This window comes from Falco biarmicus, chromosome 5, assembly GCF_023638135.1.
Source record: "Falco biarmicus isolate bFalBia1 chromosome 5, bFalBia1.pri, whole genome shotgun sequence".
Lineage (NCBI taxonomy): Eukaryota > Metazoa > Chordata > Aves > Falconiformes > Falconidae > Falco > Falco biarmicus.
Genome location: NC_079292.1, coordinates 12,366,020 through 12,386,124, shown reverse-complemented (window position 1 = coordinate 12,386,124; position 20,105 = coordinate 12,366,020). Strand labels below are relative to the sequence as shown.

Sequence of the window (20,105 nt, the reverse complement as noted above, 5' to 3'; positions counted from 1 at the left end):
TACCATGGTGTTCATACGTTGACCATCACCAGGTAGAAGGCATCAGCCATAGTTACTGAGGCTCCTTTGTGTTCTGGCAACATGGTGGCTTGCTGTGAGAGGAACATTGTAAACCGGTAAGTGCCGTGAGCTCCTAGTAAAGGTCTGCTGTACGTCCTAAGATGAGAGCCCACATGGAGTTGGACTTGGGAGTCTCTGCAGTGTTCCTTTGTGACTGATGCCTGGTGGAAAGGATGTTGGTGCTGTTGACTCTGCCATGAGAAAGGCAAATGCCATCAGCCTTTCCAACCTTATTTTCCTCTAACTGTATACGTAAGCCTTCTGTTATCATGACTAAATGTCAAACGTTTTCTCTAGTACTTTGTTTAGGAGAGCATTTCCAAGGCGTCTGTCAAGTTTAAGAGCCTACTTCTCCTAAAAGCTCCCAGAGCTGAAGTGCTTTGGTGGGGTGTTTCCTCTGCACTGTGCATTTGTTCCTCAGGCTGGCCCTTATCCACATGTCTGTTTTATTTGATCTCGAGAGCAGAGCCTTGCATTTCCAGGAGGGATTTCACTTTTCTGCTGTTGAGTATTCAGCAAATGAAACTGCTGTGTCCAGGCTTGCTGCCTAGAACCTGCACTCTGAGCCTCATTGATGGATGTCTGTGCTTGCAGCAACCTAACACTGATCATGCTGCAGGTTCAGGAGGGTCTCTTGCTTGGATTGTTTTATTGACTCTTAGAAGCCCTTTTTTCTCAAGAAAAGCTATGATAATCAAGTTATCCAGCCATTTACTAATTTTTGTGGTTAATCTTTTTTTATTCTAAGGGAAGAATTTTATATCTCCAGTCTGCAGGACTAGCATTGCATGGAATCCTGGAAGGAAGTGCTGGGACTTCACCAAAATGCTGCATCTTGACCACCAAAATGCTGCATCTTGGGAAAACAGTGATCCTTAAATGACCACAGTTTTTTCCGGTGGAACTAGTGAAACAGTTTCCAGTGGACTTGGTTTCCCCACTGACTGCGCAATTGTGTTATATGTATGGCTGCAATGTCAGCGCATCCACTGTTATGCACAGGAGAGTCCACATAGGAAAACAAAAAAAGGTCTCTTTTTAAGTTTTTTCCTCAATTTAGGTTGGTTATGTTATAGATTCTTTTATGTCTGCTAGGGGGTCAGCTCAACAACTCACTCACTCGTCCCGCAGGACCTTCCCAAGTTATCTGTTCCCTGTCTGATTCCTAGCTCTCACATGGCATGGGGGATAATTTTGTTTCTCCTATCCCTTGGCTAGGTTGGGTTGAAATGGCTGGCAGGTTCCAGAGCTGCTAAGCAGGGCCAGACAGAGCACGTTCACGTGAACAGCTAAATTCTTTGGACACCTTCTTACCTTATTTCGTGGGTATTCCCTCGTAGACTTAGAAGTCCTTCTTGATTTTTCCCATATGTACGATGAAATCATTGCTATTTATGATGTCAGATTTAATGTTCTTACTGTGTTTACTCAGGGAAGTAATTTAAATTTGATCTCCTAATCATGAAGTTTTGGCATTAGATCAAAGAGTATTAATGCAGATTGCAATGCGATGTCGGCAACGTGTACTACTCTTCTAAGTCTGCCCAACTTATTTTTTATGCATATAATTTGGATATTTGTGTTTTTTCTGGGGCACACATGTTCCCTCTGATGCCGGTTTGCATGCGGTTTATTTTGACTCGGCCTTAATCCTAATTTGTGGTCCGTCAGAGCTGCATAAAAAATGATGACAATTTGTTTATAATCTGTTTTTTAATTTGTTATCCACCTCTGTTCACACTGACATTTGAGGCTTTTGTGTGCACCTTATGTGCAGTCCTGTGGCATAGATCCTTTGAAATTACCCTGATGTTAGCATACAAAACCCCCAGGTATTTCCCTCCATGTAGAAAATACACACTTTTTTCCTTCTAATATTTTATTATTTTAAAAATGCATTTAAATAGCAGGTTATTTAAATACTTAATTTAACCATAGTGCTGATTTGGTTGCTCCGTTTATTTCTAAGTTCTTAGATCATATCAAAAGGGACTTGGAAGGTAAAGTTTAACTGATGTAATAAAAATTCTTACCTATCTTTGAGGACGATTGAGGTTATCCTTTACTTGCTGTCTAGAGATTTGAAGGTGTGGGACCCTTTCCATTGCCCCAGGGGGAGACAGGTGAGACCTCCCTTGTTGAGGTGAGCTGCTTAGGGCAGTAGGGCAGGAGAACCTCACAGGTGGGATGGATTTGTTCCCCGTTCCCTGCGGAACAGGGTTTCTCCTGTGGAAAAGGAGGTTAAGCTCAAAATGAAATGTTTCTCTAGTGGCAAGAGAGAATAAAGATTTCTGGTTTAGTGGATCAGCATAAGGCACATGTACAAACCTGCCTTTGTTGGTAGCTCAAATTTCCTGCTTGCACTGGTTTCCTTGAGAGAAATTACTCTAAAGCAGAAATGTACATCTGTATAAAAATTTAACATTTCATTATCCAGCTTCTTTATTAAAACGCAAACTGTGCTTTAGGGATTAGACACACATTTCCTTACAAAACAAAGTAAAATATATACATTATTTTTCTGCAGTGATAAACTAAGGAATAAAAACTATCTGTTCCAAGAGCACATCCCTTTCTCGGGAAAACGTGACCATATAGGAGAGAGCTTTGAATAGCATATGTATTTGCTGCTTTAAATATTTCATGCTAGCTTCTGGAGAAGTGTATGGAAGTTACATTGTAAATTAATCTAAAACACTTGAACAATGTCTTGCACACATTGTAAGCGAATCACAGCAATGCCAGCACTTGCAGGAGATTTCATTTTTGCATTCTCTATTCAGTAATTTACATTAGTTTCACTGCTGTGTAAGAGAGTGAAACTTTCTCATAGGAAGAGATTAAATTTGTTGACCTTTCTTGCAGAATAAACCAACAGCAGAACTCAGGGGAGGGAACAGAAGTTTCTAAGTCTGCTAGCCAGCTAGCAAACGAAAAGGTTATGGTCTTAGAAAAGCAGCAGATCAGAAACAGATTTTAACACTTTAAGTCATTTTATGAAGTGTTTTAAGTAGACTTGAAAGAATTTCAGGGAAAGTCTTTCAGTGGCCTGTCAAGAGTCACCTTCCGCACAAGGCGAAAGTGCTGACCTGGCAAGCCTAACACTAATGAAATAGATTATTACGAAATCCTTCCACAGATACCGCATGGGTTGTTTAGGCTTCTGGACTGCCTACGTGCGTCACTGTAATGAGAACTTGGCGGAGCGCCTGGGCTCTGTGACACCTTCAAGGATGTCATTGGAAAGCCCTGAGGTTTTGCATCTTCCTTGGAAACAGTGCTGTGGGAAATTCAGATCTGCTCATCAGAGCAAAACTTATTCTTCAGCCATTGCATGTGCGCTTGGGTTTGTGTTCCAGAGATTTGTGTGTGAAGATGCTGAGAGACTTCCCGGTACATAACAGACTTGTTTCTTTTGTGAACTTGCCTTGGTTGCTGGAAAGCCAAGCCAGAACACTTGCTTTGCTCCGCACACTACAACTTCTTGTCAAGCTGTTTTGACTAAAGGAGGTGTAACCAGCCTCAAATAGTCAAAGTAACTGGTTCAGTTCTGGGAACAGCAAAACTATGGTCCTTGTCAGACGATCTGTGGCACTGTCATTAGAGCACTGTGATCGAAAACAATGCGGATGTGTCTTCCTGGCGCTGAGCATCCATTGCTCAGATATTGATGATGATATTGGTGCTGCAGATATTCATGATGATTGAACAACCAGGCCCTTAATTCAGGTGCTTAAGCACAGAGGACATCTGGTTAGTCACGGCGTAAGGGTTGATTGGAGTCACTGCGCGCCAGTGCGCTGTCTGCCAGCGGAGACAACAAAAGTTGCCTGCTGGGGAGTGTGTTGTGAGATGTCTCACCCTAGGGTACGGCCTCTTCCATGGCTTTGTTCCAGAGGTGAAATGCAGGTAAACGCTCCCAAAAGCCTGGTGGTCCTAAGTATTCTCATGGTGTGTGCAAAACACAGAGACCATTCAGTGTGTGGGGTGGAAAGCAGGGAAACAGTTGAAGAGTGTTTTGCACCAACAGAGGTAACCAGGAGAGGAGCTCTGTGTGCCGTGCGGGTGCCACCCACGAGGAGGGTAAGGACAAGGAGGTCAGGCTCTGTACAGCCTCTTGATCTCTCTCCTGCCGCGCAGCACCTTTGAGGGTCTGTATGGATGTTTGTGGGCACGCACATTGTATGAGCTAGGGACTGTGTTCCTCATCCCCAGGAGCAGAGGGACTGGTGTGGCTCTGGCCCATACGTTGCTTTCCAGTCTCCTCGTAGGGCAGTGCTGGCCCCAGCCAACACCGGCTCGGCTCCCTAATGATTTAAGCACGTTGAGATCCTTGGGTGGCAGGGCCTGCCAGCCTTCAGTGTAACTCATTTTCCAGCCTATTGCTCATGGTGGCATTGTGTATTCTGCAAACAGCACAAACACCCTTAGCACAGGAGCATTTGGGAATGGTTAACTCGTCAAAGTGCAGAAATGGGGTCTGTGTATGTGTGTGTGTTTCCTTAAGCGCTTCACTTAATGGACTTGTATCTGTCTTTGTTCTCCTCACTCATCAGCAGTGCTTTGCAGTCCTTGCCATCTTGGGGACTGCATGTACTTGTTCAGTGAGACTTAGCAAAAATATTATTGGGTTTCCCCCCTACAGACATACATGCATCCTATGGATGGCCCCCAGTGTCTGGTAGCTTCCAACCATCAGCTTACTGCTTGGCTGCTCTCAACAGCACAAGACAGGCAAATTCTTTTGTCTGCGGGAGGAAGATAAGGAGCCAGCTTAGGGCTTTGTTTCTATATTTGAAATTTTTAAATTACTGAGCATCAGAAAAAAATAACCTCAATGTGCTGAAAAATGCACTCGCAGAGGCTAAGAAACACTAGATCTAGATGGCTTAGAAGAATAAAGAAGAAATAAGGAAAATATTTATTTGGTTGGTAGGATGCCTTTTTATCACTGAAATTGGTGTGGTTTGGGTTTTTCTTTTTTATTTAGATGTGTGACTTATTCATTATGGTTAGAGCATTGCATTGCTGCAGTGTATTCTGACAATAGATTGAAGTTGGCTAGCACTTGGATGTGAAAATTAAGTCTGAAGTGTAGATTGGCCCAGGATTTTAATTTTTCTTTGAAGGGAAAATAACAAAGAGCGTTAGTAATAGAAATTCATGGTTATTCTTTATTGAAAATGCCATAAGTGTTTGTAGGACATTTGGCCCCAAAATGTATTCTGTTTGCACAGAAACACTTTACATCTCGTGCAACTGAGAAAAGGAGTGTGAATTCAAGGCAGATATTTTCCTGCTAGCGTTACAGCCCTAGGTTGGGGCTTTATCATCACAGAGGGAAATATAGGTCTGGTTCTTTGTCCTCTGCTTTTTGTGACAAAGGATTTCCCATTTGAATTGCTCTGCTCCGTTCAAGCCCCCTCTGAGCCTCTGGGTTAGCAGCCGTCAGTCTTTGCAGTGTCCTGACGTCATCCAGTGTATGCATAAGCTCTGCTATTGTTTTACTGAGAGCAGGGGCTGTGGATTGCAGTATCTGGTGGCTGCTACCTATTTCTGCCTGCCGGTATCACGGAAAGGACACTGGCCTGCCCATATCTCTTGGATTTAAAACAGAAGCTCCTGCTTTTTGCTTCCTGAAGAAGGACCTTTGCTGCAGTTGCAAGGAAAAGCTGTCTGCGGTGCGGAGCAGAGGAGGAGAGAGGAGGAGAAAGGAGAGAGGAGAATCTGGCAGCTTGGGTAGCCTGGACTGCATTGTCTGGCTTCATGACCCCTGCTGTGTAGCAGTCTCATCCCTGCTCTCCTACACTCCCTCTGTCTTCCACTCTTCTTTTCTTCTTTCCTTTTAAAAAGAGCAGCATCTGGGGCCAGCCATGTTTGGCACTGAATCTTCATGTAAGTAGATGCATCCCACTTACATCCTTTTTCTGTTGAGAATAGGACTTGTTTTATCCTCGCTGTAGCCACCACACTTGCATTCCCGTTGCTGTAGGTCACTGGCTAAAAGCTGCGGTCCTTGCCTGTTTACGAAGGGGCGAAATATGCTGAAAGGGGAAACATCTACCTCCGAACTGTGGGTGCATCCTTGATGCCGGCAGCGAGGCAGTGTAGGGCTGTCAGTGCTGCTGAATTCAGGCCGCTGAAAGATGGGGAGAAAAAGGCAGATTTGCTTGAATATTTTAGCTGGTAAGATTGCATCTGTCAGTGATGTGGAGCTGCAAATGCTCTAATGACTGCGCAGCTGGGATGGTATGTTTGGGGTCTGGGAATGCTGCAGTATTAGATGGGTGAGAGCTGGGGGAGATGGTTTAATCAGCAGGGAAAGAATATCTGTATTTGCTTCATTTTTGTTTCTGGGAAAAAGGAGGCTTGCGTGGGATCCCTCCTGTAACTAGACTCTAAAATACAATTAGGTGGATTTCTAAATATGAGGTGAAAAATGCAGAATAACAGAATCATTTATTTCTTTCGTCCTAATCTTTGTGCTGGAAAATCTTAACTGAGGCAGTCTGCTGTATAATAGCAGTGCAGACACATGTCGTTGAAAGCAAGCCAGTTTTGCTTCAACAGGAACAACAATTACCTACCTGGCAAATCTGGCCGCGAAGGAAGGCTGGGGGTTTATGTATAAATAATGTTGCTGGTGACAGTGCGGCTGTGTGGTTACCAGTCTGATCCAGTGATTATCAGGTGACTGAAAAATAGAAAACAGTCAATTTACACTGTACTCTGTGTGCAAATAGTGCTGCATGTTGAAAATGTGCCTCATTTGAATATGAAGTGGTGGCTTTTTTAGAGGGTTTTAACATGCAGCATGGTGTAATGTCTCCATGCCAGTAGGCTGGGGCCACTTCTGCTGCTCAGCTCTCCCTGAGAAGTGATAAGAGCATCAGGATACCTCATAATCACGTCCTCCTGGCTGTCAAACCCCCATGCTCCCAAACAGTTAATCAGTCCTGTTGCCTGGCTCTGGAAGCTCCCCCCTTCTTCTGCCACAACACCTGGTCAAGGTCAGGCTTCGTAAAAACAAAACGTGCCTTTAGATTTCTTTTGTTTGGGGGGCCATTTTTCATGCATGGGTGTAAACACGTTTGCAGCTCTGGGTCAGTGGGGCATGAGCAGAGATGCCAAATGTTGTAGCTGCATCTGTTTGTAGCCTGCCAGACCTGTAAGCCCCCCCCCCCCCGCCTGGGTGTCTATGGGGTCTGCCTCTGCAGAACGCTTATCAAGGTGCTTTGAGATAAAGTCAGTGGCGTAACTGCCCTCTTGCAGAAAGTCAAATTGTCCAGCCTTGTTGGGTTTTGTGGTCCTCTTGTTTTAGGAGGTGCATTAATAAATGGCTTGCTTGTCACATCGGGCTTTGGGCAAAAGTCACGGGGTTTGACCGCCAGCAGCTGTGGCTGCTTTTGTTTCCATGGTTCCCACAATTTAGGAGCTTCTGTAACAGCCACTACCTGTTTCCCAGAAGGGTCTACCAGTATTATTTGCCTTTAAAAAGGGGGTTAAATGCCACACGGCCAGTTGCCATTGATGTGAGCAGAGGCTCTGGCCGGTGCCTGCCTGCACTCCCCGGTCTGACAAAGATGAAGGCAGCGTGATGGCCTCACCACCTTTGTTCAGATGTCCTCCCTGCACCTTTGCCCAGGCCTGGACCTCCTGCCCCAGGGGCCACTGGGAACACCTGGGTTCCTCTCCAGATGGGGCTGGCTGTCCCTTTGCCTGCTGCGGCCGGGTGCTGGCAGGCGGGCAGGGCGCGGGGTTGCTGGTGATGCCCCTCACGCCTGCCTGCACAGGGCAGCCCTTGCGTAACCAGCCCTGCCTGACCCGCTGCTGGGGGAATGGCGGGGTTGCTTGCAAAGAAAGCAAGCTGTAACAAAATCAATTTAACCAAAATGCAGTCGCAGCTAGGGGTTTTTTGTTCTTCCCTCTCCTCCTGTCTTCTGCGTATTTCCAAGCTGTTGGGTGACAACAGCGCGACTAATTATTAATATTTCTGTTTATCTAAAACACAAAATAAATCAAGTGAAAAATGAATGAGATACAGTATCATCTGGTCCTTGAAAGTGCAACATAAGCCACTTCTGCTGCTGTCCAAAAGGCATGAAATGAGGAGATTATATTTTTTTTAATCCTGCTGTTTACAGTTAGTACGTAGGCTTTTATTTCTCTTTTCTCTGATTAAAAAAACAAGAAAAACGGTCAGAAGCAAATCCTGGTTTAGAACCTTTATTTTATCACTCAGTGTCAAAATATTTTAAATGTCAAATCAACTGTCAGTCAGCAGTGCTGGTTTTTTTTTTTTTTTTGCTTTTAACAGCAGTCAGAAGGGCGATAAAAGATAGGCTGAGGGCCATTGTAGAAGCACAGGCATCTGCTTATCGCCTCCTGGATGCAGGGAAAGACAAACAGCAGGCAAGGACAGCTTGTAAAGGGGGATAAGGCAGCAGGCCATGCACAAACAGCTGCGAACACTGTGGCGCGTGATGAGCGAGGAAAGAGTACGCAGAGCAAAAACCCATGAAGTGTCCGTGGGAAGGGTTGTGCTGTGGCAGGGTAGTTGCCGTACAGTCATGCCCAGTATTTTCCATCAGTCACGTGTCTTCTTTATAATCGCCATGGGAAATGTATGCACCAGAGACCCTTCATCTTTGGTGCTTTTGTGTTGATCCACTTGCAGCTGCGTCGCCAGGCTGGTGGCAGGGGGCTCTATGCATGGGAGGGGGGTGACTCTGTCCCGTGCCACTTCTCCTGCTGACCTGACAGATTTATCTGCTCGCCATAATTGTTTCGTATTCTGGGGGGTGGTAAATAAAACTTGGTTTGATAAAGCATTGAGTTGAGAATGACTTTTTTTGAAGGTGGTGTTGCGTGGGGAAGCGGTGGCGCTCTGAACAAGCGACAGGCTGGTCCCCGTGAGAAGGATACCAGTTCAGAGAGAAGCAATAACCCCAAGCCTAGGGGGTGCAACCACCAAACATCCCTTCTCTAACTCATAGTACTGGCAGTTGCAGGCCTACAGGAGAGACGACACAGGCACAAATGAAAGCGAAATGTGAGAGCCGCCACAGTCAGTGGGGCTCACCAGTGCCAAGGGAGGTCATGGTGACGTGGCTTCACCAAATCTGTCTGTCTAATGGGGAGAAATGGTACAGGGTGCCGTTCAGAGCCTGTAAAGCGAGCAAAGAGGTGCTCAGAGAGCCATTTCATGCATGTCTGAGAGTGTGCACCACATGTGCTTCACGTACCCCTGCCAGAGTAAGTCAGTAGGAAGCTGCAAGCACACACACGCGTGTACGCCGCTCACCCCAGCACTGTTGAAAGGACCCAGATCCGTGCTGTGAAAGTCTGACATGATGTTTTCAGTACTGCTGTGCTTGTTCATGCTAGGGTATTTTAACCTAGCAGCAATGCTAAACTGCGAGAGATATATGGGAGGTTGTCTGGGAGGTGCTCTTCCAGCCTGTGCTGTTCAGGGAGATGCTTATGGTGGCCCCAGTCAGCAGCTGCACTCTGGAAAGAGCAGAAACTTTGGACTGAAGGAGAGCTGACCAAAGGGCAGGAGAAGCGCAAAATCAGGGGGAAGTGCAGGTTTCGTCCACTGCAAAGCTAATGCTGAAAGGCTGCTCTCCACAGGGAGCTGGGGAATGCTGTGGAGAAGGAGAAAACTTGTCCACTTAAGTGTGCCAGGGAGAGCTGCTGTGCTTGTCCCAGGCTCACTGTACTGTCTTCTGCTTTGTCTGTTCAGAAAGTGCTTTTGTTCCTGGGGATTTATTTCCTGAAACCCTCTTCCAGCCAGAATGTGATAAATAGGAAAGACTGCACAAAGTACTTGATTGGAAAAGTAGTTTTATAAACCCCTGTAAAACAGCAGCAGCCAACAGTGGAGAAATGAGACATCGTAGCATCAGTTATTAAGAGCAAGGACAATCCGATGGGCACAAGTGCTGCTGCCCGGGGCTGGTGTGCCTGCCTTCTCCTTTCTGCAGCATCAGTACCCACCCCAGCCTGCAGGAGAGTTGGCTCCCCAGGCTGGGTCACAGGGTGGTTAAATGAGCAGTGGCACAAGGAGAGGTGGGGCATGACTGTTGAAACTCTAGTGGGATGGCAGCATTGGTGAGAGCGGGCTCCACTGAACTGGCAGATGACGACATGGCTTCTTTCTTGAGCAGAAATAGCCCACTGCCATCCTGAATTTCCAAGACTGGTAGTAACAGCAAGTACAGGTACCTGGCATCAAGTGGCAGCCACAATTTCACAATGATGTTTTGCTGGTTTCTCAGGCAACTCTACGTCAAAGAGAGGTTACAGGAACATACCAGAAGCTGTAACTTTACACCCATCTATTTGGCTATTGAGGTTCTCACTGTTCCCCATAGAGTCAGGGTTGTTGAACGAATTGCAGAACCAGGTCAAGAGAGGCAAAAGAGGCAAAGCCTCCAAGAGAGGCTTGGCTACAGCAGCGTCAAATGCCAGAGTAGACATAGATTATGAAAGGGATTGAGATTGCAGGAGCTGTAATAGACTTGATGAATTCATCAGTGAAACATCAAGATATTTGTGGGGAAAATGTCATCTCACCTCCTACTTTACAGTAGATTTTGAGGATTTACTGTGTGCCATTATTGTTATTTTTTAAACAAATGTGTTTTTAAAAAACAGAAACATGAGATAAGAGAGGGTTCTGGAGGTTCTGAGCTTCTGCAGGGGCATGAAGCTCAGTCCTCCTTCTCAGGGAGCACTAACGGCAGTTGAATTTGTTTACAGGCAGGCAGCTGTTGGGAAAGTCTAAGTGCACCTTGCCCTTTCTTCTTCCACAAAGAAAAAATGAAAGGAGACATCTCGCAGGCTAGATTTGGCTCGTGCTTTTGACAGTGTTGGACAATTTGGTTCTTGCAGCTTGCTTCACCTTTCCTGTCTCGTTGGTTTAACAGTTGGAAGGATCTGATATAAAGTTACCGAATGCAGTGCTAGTCTCCAGTGTAGCTGTGTCCACACACGAGCTTTTGGACCGCGGAAGAAATCTCAGTGTTCATGGAGTGAATGAGCTAACCTTGTTTTTCAGATTGTCAAATTGGTTGGTCCTTGCCATAGCTAAAAGTGTGAGCTATAATTAGTGGAAGGGGTCTGTGATTGGTCAAAGGTGACAAAAGATCTTTCAGATGGAAGACAAAAATCATAGAATAAATTAGGTTGACGAGACCAGCACCTCCCTCAAAGCAGGACTGATCTCCAAGTTAGGGCCGGTGAAAGATACCATCTCAAAGCATCTGCCTGTTTATGAAATGGTATGAGATCAAAACAAGCTTCATCTTTGACCAGTTTGATTTACAGGACCAGAGATTGGGATAAATCTTTATGCCCAAGGACGACTGAAAGAACGTCCCGTTGGGCCGTTTGACCCAGATAGGGAGTGCAGTACATGCAGTGAGGACTGCGTCGTATTATTTGAACTGGGGTAGAAGCAGTAGAGTTTCATATAATTTGGGGGTAATTAATGTGTATGCCCGGTAAAAAAAACTTATTCATGGAACAATCTAAGCCCTCTCCTTTCATCTTAGCTAGAACACCCTGCTTGATCCCTGAAGCTCCAGGAAAAGGTCTGTAAAGTGCTACGAGAAGAGCATGTGGGATTCAGGGAGTTACCAGGTTTCAAGATAAATGGATATCTTTCCTTTTTGGTGAAAATACTGATGTAACGTCACTGTTTAGACCCTTTCGTATGAAGGTCACTGTCTATAATGAAGAGATTACAGAATCTTAGAAATGCTATTATGTTTCCAATTTTAAAGAATAGGATGCTGAGGCTCTGTGTTAGGAAAGTAAGCTGTACAGCTACAGAGAAAACCACTTGCTACCCACAATCCAGTGTAGCTCAGTGGAAGACTGGCTAGCTTTGCTGTGTTTGATCGAGGGGAAGCTTATGCTGAAAGATCAACTTGAGATGCTCAGAAACCGGGAGTGGGAGTGCAAGGGAACCCATATTCTGCCTAGACCAAGGAATGTGCCATTGCTTCCCAGCATTAGATGGGAAATATTTTTAGGTGTTCCTCTTTTGAGAAATCCAGTGGTTGGGAAGATCTTTCCTTGGTGCAGTGAAACGAAGGATGCTGAGGTGACTGACCCTCAAAGCATGCTAGATAGCATTTCCAGCCTAAAGCAGGAGCCTGTGGTGAAAGCGGTACAAAGTTGGTGAGCTTTTCAGAGAAAGTATATTGCTTTAGTGGGGACTTTGCACATTTGTATAGCCCTTACAATAGCTTTTGTAAAAGTTTGAGCAGGGAAGGATGAGAGAATGAATGAGCTCTTGAAGAATGTGCCTTGTGCTCAAAAGCTTCTTTAGCCTAAGAAGCCGTGAGGAGGTTTCCTAAGATGCCAGTGGCAAGCTTATCCATCCCCCTTGGCCTCTCATGTTTAACGTGCCACGTATGAGCCCAGTGATTCTGCCATCTACAGTGATTATATGGTTTCATACCATGTCATCACTCCAGCAAATGCCGACTTATTTGACTGCTAGAAACAGCTTGGAAAGCTGTTGCACATTTGGGTTCCCTGCTGTACCTGTCCAAGTGTAGAAGTACCCATTAAAATGTGCATCGAGGAGTTTTAAGAGGCTATGGTCTTTATATTGATAAGATGTTGTTGTACAAGTGCAGCAAAAGGAAAATGTACTCAATTACATATTTTAAAAGTTCCTGGATGGGAGTAGAAAAAGGAGATCAGATATTCACTTAGTGCGTTTGCTGCATTTTTTAAGAGTAGTAAGCGATTGTATGATAAGGACACCCTAGAAAGCAAATTCTGAGGGGAAGGACATATGTTACAGCTCCATGGAGTTCAGAAGATGGCAGCTGACTTCACTTCTAAGATCTCTGCTACAAGAAGAGGAAGAACTGCTGTAAGAAGATAGCATCCCAAGCAGAACCTGAACTGCATAAATCACTGGCTTGCTGATACTTAATGTGTCACACTGACTCTAAAGTGACTGGGCGCAAGGTAAATACTGCCGGTCACAAATACGAAATTATAAATAAAAAATAAAAGAAAAGAAAGAAAGGAAAAGAAAAGCACCATAATTAGCAATACTGAAAAATCCTAAAAAGGTATATTTAACATTCAGGAAAAGAGATGAATGTGGAAAATACTAGCACCGCTAACCTTTTTTCCTGACAGCTGCATTGGTAAAGTATCTAGGACTGTTGCAGTGGCAGTAAATTGCCACTACATTTGCATGGAGGTAATAACCAGTCACTCAATCCATCCATCTGCTGATAAAATACTCTCAGGCTTTGATTTAGATTATCAAAGAGAATACAGTAGATCAGAAATGTCAAATTAGCTGGTAAAGAAACATATCAAGCTGTGTGTGAAGATTCCGTGCTGTGCTTTGTCATCCATGAGGACGTGAGCCTGAACAGTCCAACTAAAAACCCTTGGAAGTTTTATAGGCAGTGAGTAGAGGCAGAGATCTGCTAGAGGGTTAAATAAGCCAGGGAAAGTGTTCCTGTAATTCAGCAAGGTCTAGCTGCCTGGCTGTTCTCTGTGTCCTCTGCTGCTTGTGTGGTCCACAGTGAAAAATCCAGGTAAGCTGTGGTTACTATGCACAGAGAGAAGAGGGTGATAATCAGGCTGCCTGTGCAGATGGATGGAGAAAAGCTCCAAATGGTGGAGATGAGCAGCCAGATAAAAAGCAGCAAGATCTGAGATGTAAGCATCACATTCAAGAGTGGAAGTTCCTCCAAGAAACCACCCAAGTGTGAGAGGCGTAAAGCATGAACATCGAACAGGAGGATATGGTGTCCCAAATCAGTCACAGGACAGAAGGGAGGCTCTGTGGCACTGCAAGGGGGAGCAGATTCCTTTACAGCTGCTGACCTGCTAGCGATGTCTTTCTGAGGCTTCAGCAGGAGTGTTATGGTAGCACAAGGAGATGGCAGTGAAAGGAAGGATTTCTCAAGTGTGGTAAGACATACTGCATCATCTTTAGTACCATTTACAGTTGCCGTGCTATAGTGGGACTACAGGGTGTTGCCCCAGCCCATAGGGACACAACAGCTATGATGACCAAGAGATTAAGTTGCCTACCCAGGAAAAAGCACTGGTAGTCTGTCACAACAGAGAGAGGTCCCACAAAGAACAGGTAATCAAAGGCCTTTACACAGGACCTTTTGTAGAGTTATCTTCGTAGATACAAATATTTTCACAGCTGGGGCTCTCACTATGCTAGGATACACCTCCATGCCATGGAAGGTGGCATTGCTGTGGGCACTGCGTGTCACAGCCTGCAGCATCCATCTGGACGCAGAGAGACATTAGCTTGCTCGCTCTGGGGCATTGCATGTATGCTAATGACTTAGAGTCTCTACCGATCTTGGCTGCGTGTCAGAGAGGGATGAAGCTGTAGATTTAAAATCAGTGCCCTGAACTGCAGGAGTTCAGTGAACTACGTGCCTGGCATTTAGTTAGGCTATGACTTGTTTGTGTGTCTATAGTGACATTCAGTTATTTTTTCCATAAAATATAGATAAATACACAGAATTATGAAAAAAAGACAAGAAGAAAAGGCTCATGTATGGACTTCCCAAATTTAATAGTATCCCCGTAAACACAGGGGCTTCCCTGGGGGAACAAAGCGATGTGACTCTGATCTGGAACATCGGTGCAGCCACCGTCACTGCAGAGCGAGTCTGGCAGTAAATACATGGCGTCTGCATTTTCAGTTATTCTCCGCTAGTTCACTGATTTGTATGTACTCCAAATCTGTTTTGGTTTGCACCCAGAAGAAAGAGGTGTCTGTATGTCATTGAACAGTCTAACTATGGATGAAGGACTTAAAAAAAGCTCCCAGTTTGTATTTAGGTATGTAGTATGTGAATAAATTTATTTATTTATTTTTACTTTGACAGCTGTTGTGAGTTAAAAGCAGAACTGCCTTGTTTTCGCTGGGATTGTAAAACAGACTCAGTTGTTTCCTAGTGAAGGAAAAGCCTGGAGCTCTCTCCCCGTATAGCCTATAACTGGTGATGTGAAGATGTGGTCTTACTGCTTCTTGCCAGGGAGTTCAGCTCCATGGCAGGCAGTAACTCCTGTTGTTCCTGTGTGTGGGGAGCCCAAAAGCTTACATATATCTGGAAATTGGACTACCCATTCATCTCCAGAAGCGTTGTATAGTGACAGATGAGGGTGGAGGTCTGTTGTGGGCACCACGGGCAAGCCTGCATCGCAGCTGACTCATGTGCTGCCTTATGGACAGGTAAGGGAGGATTATGCTGCCAAATTGGCTTGCAGAAACTGGAATGTCAACTCTGAAAATCAGTTGCTCTAGGTTACTGATTGCTTTGTTGTTGGTTTGGGTTTCTTCAATGGGCTACAACGTGGCTGTTAGTCCCATCTTTATTTCAGAAGTTCAATCTAGAAATACCTTTCAAAGGGAAAGATGCGCAACTATTAAATCCTAAACTTGAATCATATTTGTAGGGCTGTGCTTCTTTCTAGCATCCAAACTCACAGAATTGGTCTGATTAAATAATTTTGAAGAAAAAAAATGAGGACTGACAGGCAAATAACAGCAAAAGTTATCAGTGGATATAGTCAGAATAAAATCTAATCAAAATAATCTTGTGAACAGCAATCTGAGACATTAAACTACAGAATGATTGGTGAACAAGATAGTTGTGATGGGCCAATAAATTATTTGGTAAATTTTTATAAATCACCTTGGTTTCTAACATTTCATTTGTTTTCATTCTTTGCAAGAAGAATGGTGTGCTAGTTATGAGCAAAAGTAGAGGTAACTTCCTTTTTTCTTTATAAAGTTGTTTTTTTTCAGGACCTTACACATGAGCCCAAGGCAAAACACAGCCTTCACGGACTAAAGTTTTATCTGGTCGCTTCTGTGCAAGTGACTTCACACCAGCTACAGCAGGATGCTGATGTCCAAAAATAAGTCAACAACGGCGCTTTTCCTACAGTACAAGTCACTGCAGTCGAGTTTGAGTGTTGGCAGTTGGCACTGGTCACCTTTTCTTTGGGAACAGCATGCTGAGGTGGTTTGAGCCGTGCTAAATAGGTGTTGAAAACCTTTGTGCTGTGTTCTTAAGAGCTTAGGCTGATTGATGAGATCGGTCTTTTCTGTGATTACTGTTTTCAGAACTAGTACATGATCTCTTACAAGGTTTGTATGTGTCCTTACATAGGTTTAAATAAAAGTGTGGATTTTTTTTTTTAACAAGGTTAATTAAGATGGTACAACCTTCAGAGGTTCTCGATGGACTTGATGGAGTTAACAAGCTGTAGGGTTTAAGGTTAATTGAAATAAACCCTCTTAGCTGAAATAAGAATATCCATGAACTGTACTGCATCAAAATGTGGGTTCAGGCAGATCAAGGTACTTCAAGGTTATATTAATGTAAAAACATCACCGTGGTTTATTGTTTGGTTTTTTAAAATGTCTTCCATTACACTTCTTTTAGTTTTCAGAAACTTGAAATATCACGTTGTTTGCTGTGCTCTCAGGTTTCTTAACAAGCATGAATGCCCTTTGATAAAGGGTTTAAAGTTCATTCACCACATTTGCTGAAGGTGAACTACCGTTTCTAAGCGTAACAGATGAATAACTTTGTTTTCTTTCATGTTGCGGCTGTGCAGTGAGCCCTTTGGTGATGTTTCTACAAAGCTAATGATACATATTTGGAGGGTGCCAAGAAAATGCATACTAGGTAGTGTTAATTGCCCAACCATTCTTCCCTGAGATGCTTGCTTGTGGGAAGGCCTAGAGACATGTCTATTGATCCATAGTGGCAGATCATCGAACAATTCTGAGCGCGCAGGGTAAAAAGGGCCTTCTTAAATTTATGGGGGTGTTATCTAATAGTTCAGCACTTAAACCATTGTTCAAGGTGGCATAAAAGTTAGTCTTTCCACCAAACAGCCTACTGTTTATGTTCTGTTCTGGATCTAAATACTAAACTTAAGCTGGTTTAAAAACTTTTGAGATTCTGACAAGAACAGGAATTGAGCACAAAATATATTCTGCAAGCTGTTGCAAAATCAAGTATGGGCTAGTTGTCTGATCTGTGGAGACTGAAATAGGCTGAAGAAGAGGAACAGTTGGAAACCTGAAGGAGGAGGTCAGATCATCTTCATTCTTGAGCAACCAAAAAACCTGAGGAGGTGTGACGAGCTAGAAGAGAGAAGGAAGACTGCAACAAGGAATATCCTGGAATAGTAAATTCTTGAGTTGTGGGGGATTTGAAAAGTGTGAGAGCTAAAATCTCATATGCCAAATAGGCACCTGGAGTATATATGTGTAAGAGAGGGGGGAAGGTGAGAGAAGCGGTAGGAGGGGCAGATGTGAACAGGATTGATGGTGGAATGCTTAATCCTGCCCACCCTTCCGTAAAGAAGACCTGCTGCCATTCACATGAAGAAATCAAGAGACATCCTTAAGATGTAAAACGGAAATGGTGGAAAACGCTGGAAATGCTATTGAAGTGATTCTCGTAAATGAGGCCATTCTAGACATTAAAAGCAAGACATCAGTCTTTCTTTTCTCCAATATCTAGATGAGAAGGTGGATGGTAGATAATTCGCCATACTAGATGTTATCACACAGTCCTTGACTGCTGCGGGAATGTCCATGGAGCCAGTCCTTCTGCTCCTGCTTGGGGTGGGAAAATAGGCCAGTGTCTCTAGGACTGGTGTGGTGAAGCTGCGACGACCCAGGTGATTCAGAATTGAGGGAGTTGACGCAAATCCTACTTTATTTCCAAATCTTTTCAGCGTTTGGAGTGGAGGCAGGCTCCTTTTTCCTTCCCTCACTTTCTGATGGCTGCTTTTGTGATTTTTCTCTCGGTCTGTCAATCCTGACTGGCTGTTTTACTGAAAGCACCAATTAAGTAGCCGAGCATTTGGTCTTCCTCCCAGATGGTTCCCTCTTCAATACAGGAAGCAATCTGTGCTGTAACAAAATGGGCAGGAGCCCAAGCTGTAATCTTGTCCACAGATCGGCGCAGCCTGCCGTTTGAAGCTGAATTAATAGTGGGATGTGAGTTAATGGTGTAGTTAGCAGGAAAGAGCAGACCTGGGGTAGGGTGGGAGCGGGGGAGAGGAGAAACTGCCTGATGCTGTTTTGTTTGAGCCTGGCTTGCTCCTAATCCTGCTAGCCATTCAGCCTTCATGGTAGCAATAAGCCTGAGTACCAGCTGTGCCTTCCCATGGGCTGCCGGGTTATTTTCAGCTCCTGTGAAAATAAGGCATTTCCATTTAATTTTTCCCCTTCTCTTTCTCTAAGGAACAAGCGAGTACAGGGAATGCATTTATGCCCTCTTTAGTGATGCCTCCCCTCCTTTCAGCTGCAACTACTGTGAGATCCCTTTCAATCCATTGCTTGCTTTAGATCTAGTATCGTGTAGTTCAGAGAAAGTAACTGAAAGTCTCTGCTTATTGAGATCTCCTGCAGCTTCCAGCTGCTCCATGGGCACTTGTATTCAGAACTCGGATTTCTGAGCATAAGCCTATTCACCCATTCAGCGTCACCAGTATAGCCCCAGGAAGATTTTCCTGCTGGAAAGTTTTCCCTTCACTCTGAAAAATCTTGCATTTTCAGCATACGCGGTAGGAACGTACTGGAAGACCTGCGTCGATTTTCTTCCCTGTTTTTCAGAACTCTGAAGATGACTGGAGGAAATCACTGCTCGGGCCACTGTTTCATGTGCTGTATGATCACTCCCAACAGTCAGTGTTTCAGTTTCTCACAGGAAGCTTGATCTTCACAGTCCGCAGCTGTAAAAGCGTGATGCTCTCCTTTCTGTTACAGCCCATACAGCATGCCAGATAGGTTGCCTGTACATAAAAAGGTGCACTGAATTAATTCAGTAAACCTAAAAAAGGCCATTTCTCAGTCTGTGGTGGACAGACCAGGATTAGAGAGCTTGATCTGCTACGGAGAGGGCTTCACTGGGTCTCTGACTTTCAATGTGTCCAAAGTGTAGGTAGCCCAAAGGTACATCTGTGTTTTTAATTAACAGGCATTGAGTATTTTGAAAGTGGATATAAATCTGTTCTGAAGCTAAAAGACTTACTCTTTTTTGATAGAATCCCTTAAAAGGTAAGAAAGAGAAGTAAGAGGAAAACAAGCCTGTCTTCCAGGAGAAGAGAAGCAAACAGGCATCTAGAGAAAAGAGTTACTGTTATTTATGACATGGCCTTCAGTTATTTGGCTCAGAGCAGCGTATCATATTTTTATCTTGAACCTGTCGCTTTTTTTATTTGCTGCTAGTGACTGACTGCCGGTACCGCATGTCGTTTGGCTGATGGGGCTCCATGTGATGCGCGGTGCATTTCAGACACCAGAGTTGCTCGTTTTGTCCGCTACAAACACATCTGGCTGGTTTTTACACTCCAGGCCTTGCTATGGCCACCCTGATTTGTGGAGTTACAGTTCATGATGTTTCCTTGGAAATTTTGTGGTGGATTACTTTGTTAAGCACCTAATTCTGAGAGAAGACTTTGCATCAAGTCCTGTTAGGTAGTTAAGTTCCCTGCTCAGTGGGACTTTCTGGTCTCCGAGCAGACTGGAAAGGGTCGGCTTTAGAAGGTAAGGAAGAGAATTTGCTCTTCAGCTACAGCTTCACAGCTGGAAGCACTTTCACCCCAATACATCTCTGCACAATGCGGTGCTTCTTCCAATTCCAATCACTAATTTCATCTGCTCTGAGCAAGATTTAAAAGTCATTTAGTAGCAAGGACCTGTACTTAGTAGAAGGTACCTGATGTGTTTGCAGAGCAGCATTTGCTTAAAGCAATGTCAGAATTGTATGTTGCAGTTATTTATAACCCCGTTTTTGTGTTCTGTGGTTGTTGTGGCAGTTACTGGGTAAAAGAAAAAGACCATGTTTATGTGCTCTGATTGTATGTAATATACATTTTACATATGCATACAATGTTTATTACATATAGCTTGTATGTAATAAAGAAGCTAGATGTTACCTTTTTACATTACATCTTCCTTCAGGGAGAAGGCTTGCTGTCACTTGTGGGCTTGGGGG

At 44.3% G+C, this 20,105-nt stretch overlaps 1 protein-coding gene across 6 annotated transcripts in view; it reads left to right on the top strand.

Annotated features, from left to right (window-relative positions):
* Positions 1-20,105, top strand: part of ST7 (suppression of tumorigenicity 7) — a 151,742-nt gene that overhangs the window by 33,442 nt on the left and 98,195 nt on the right. The window contains exon 1 of one of the 6 annotated variants that reach the window (XM_056340891.1): positions 5,576-5,955. The exons of 4 other annotated variants lie outside the window; for them this stretch is intronic. In XM_056340891.1, the coding sequence (XP_056196866.1) occupies positions 5,934-5,955 (22 nt within the window). In that variant the 5' untranslated portion in view covers positions 5,576-5,933. Of the gene's footprint in view, positions 1-5,575; positions 5,956-20,105 lie in introns of those variants that run through there. One more of the 6 variants, XM_056340892.1, reaches the window with a different exon arrangement.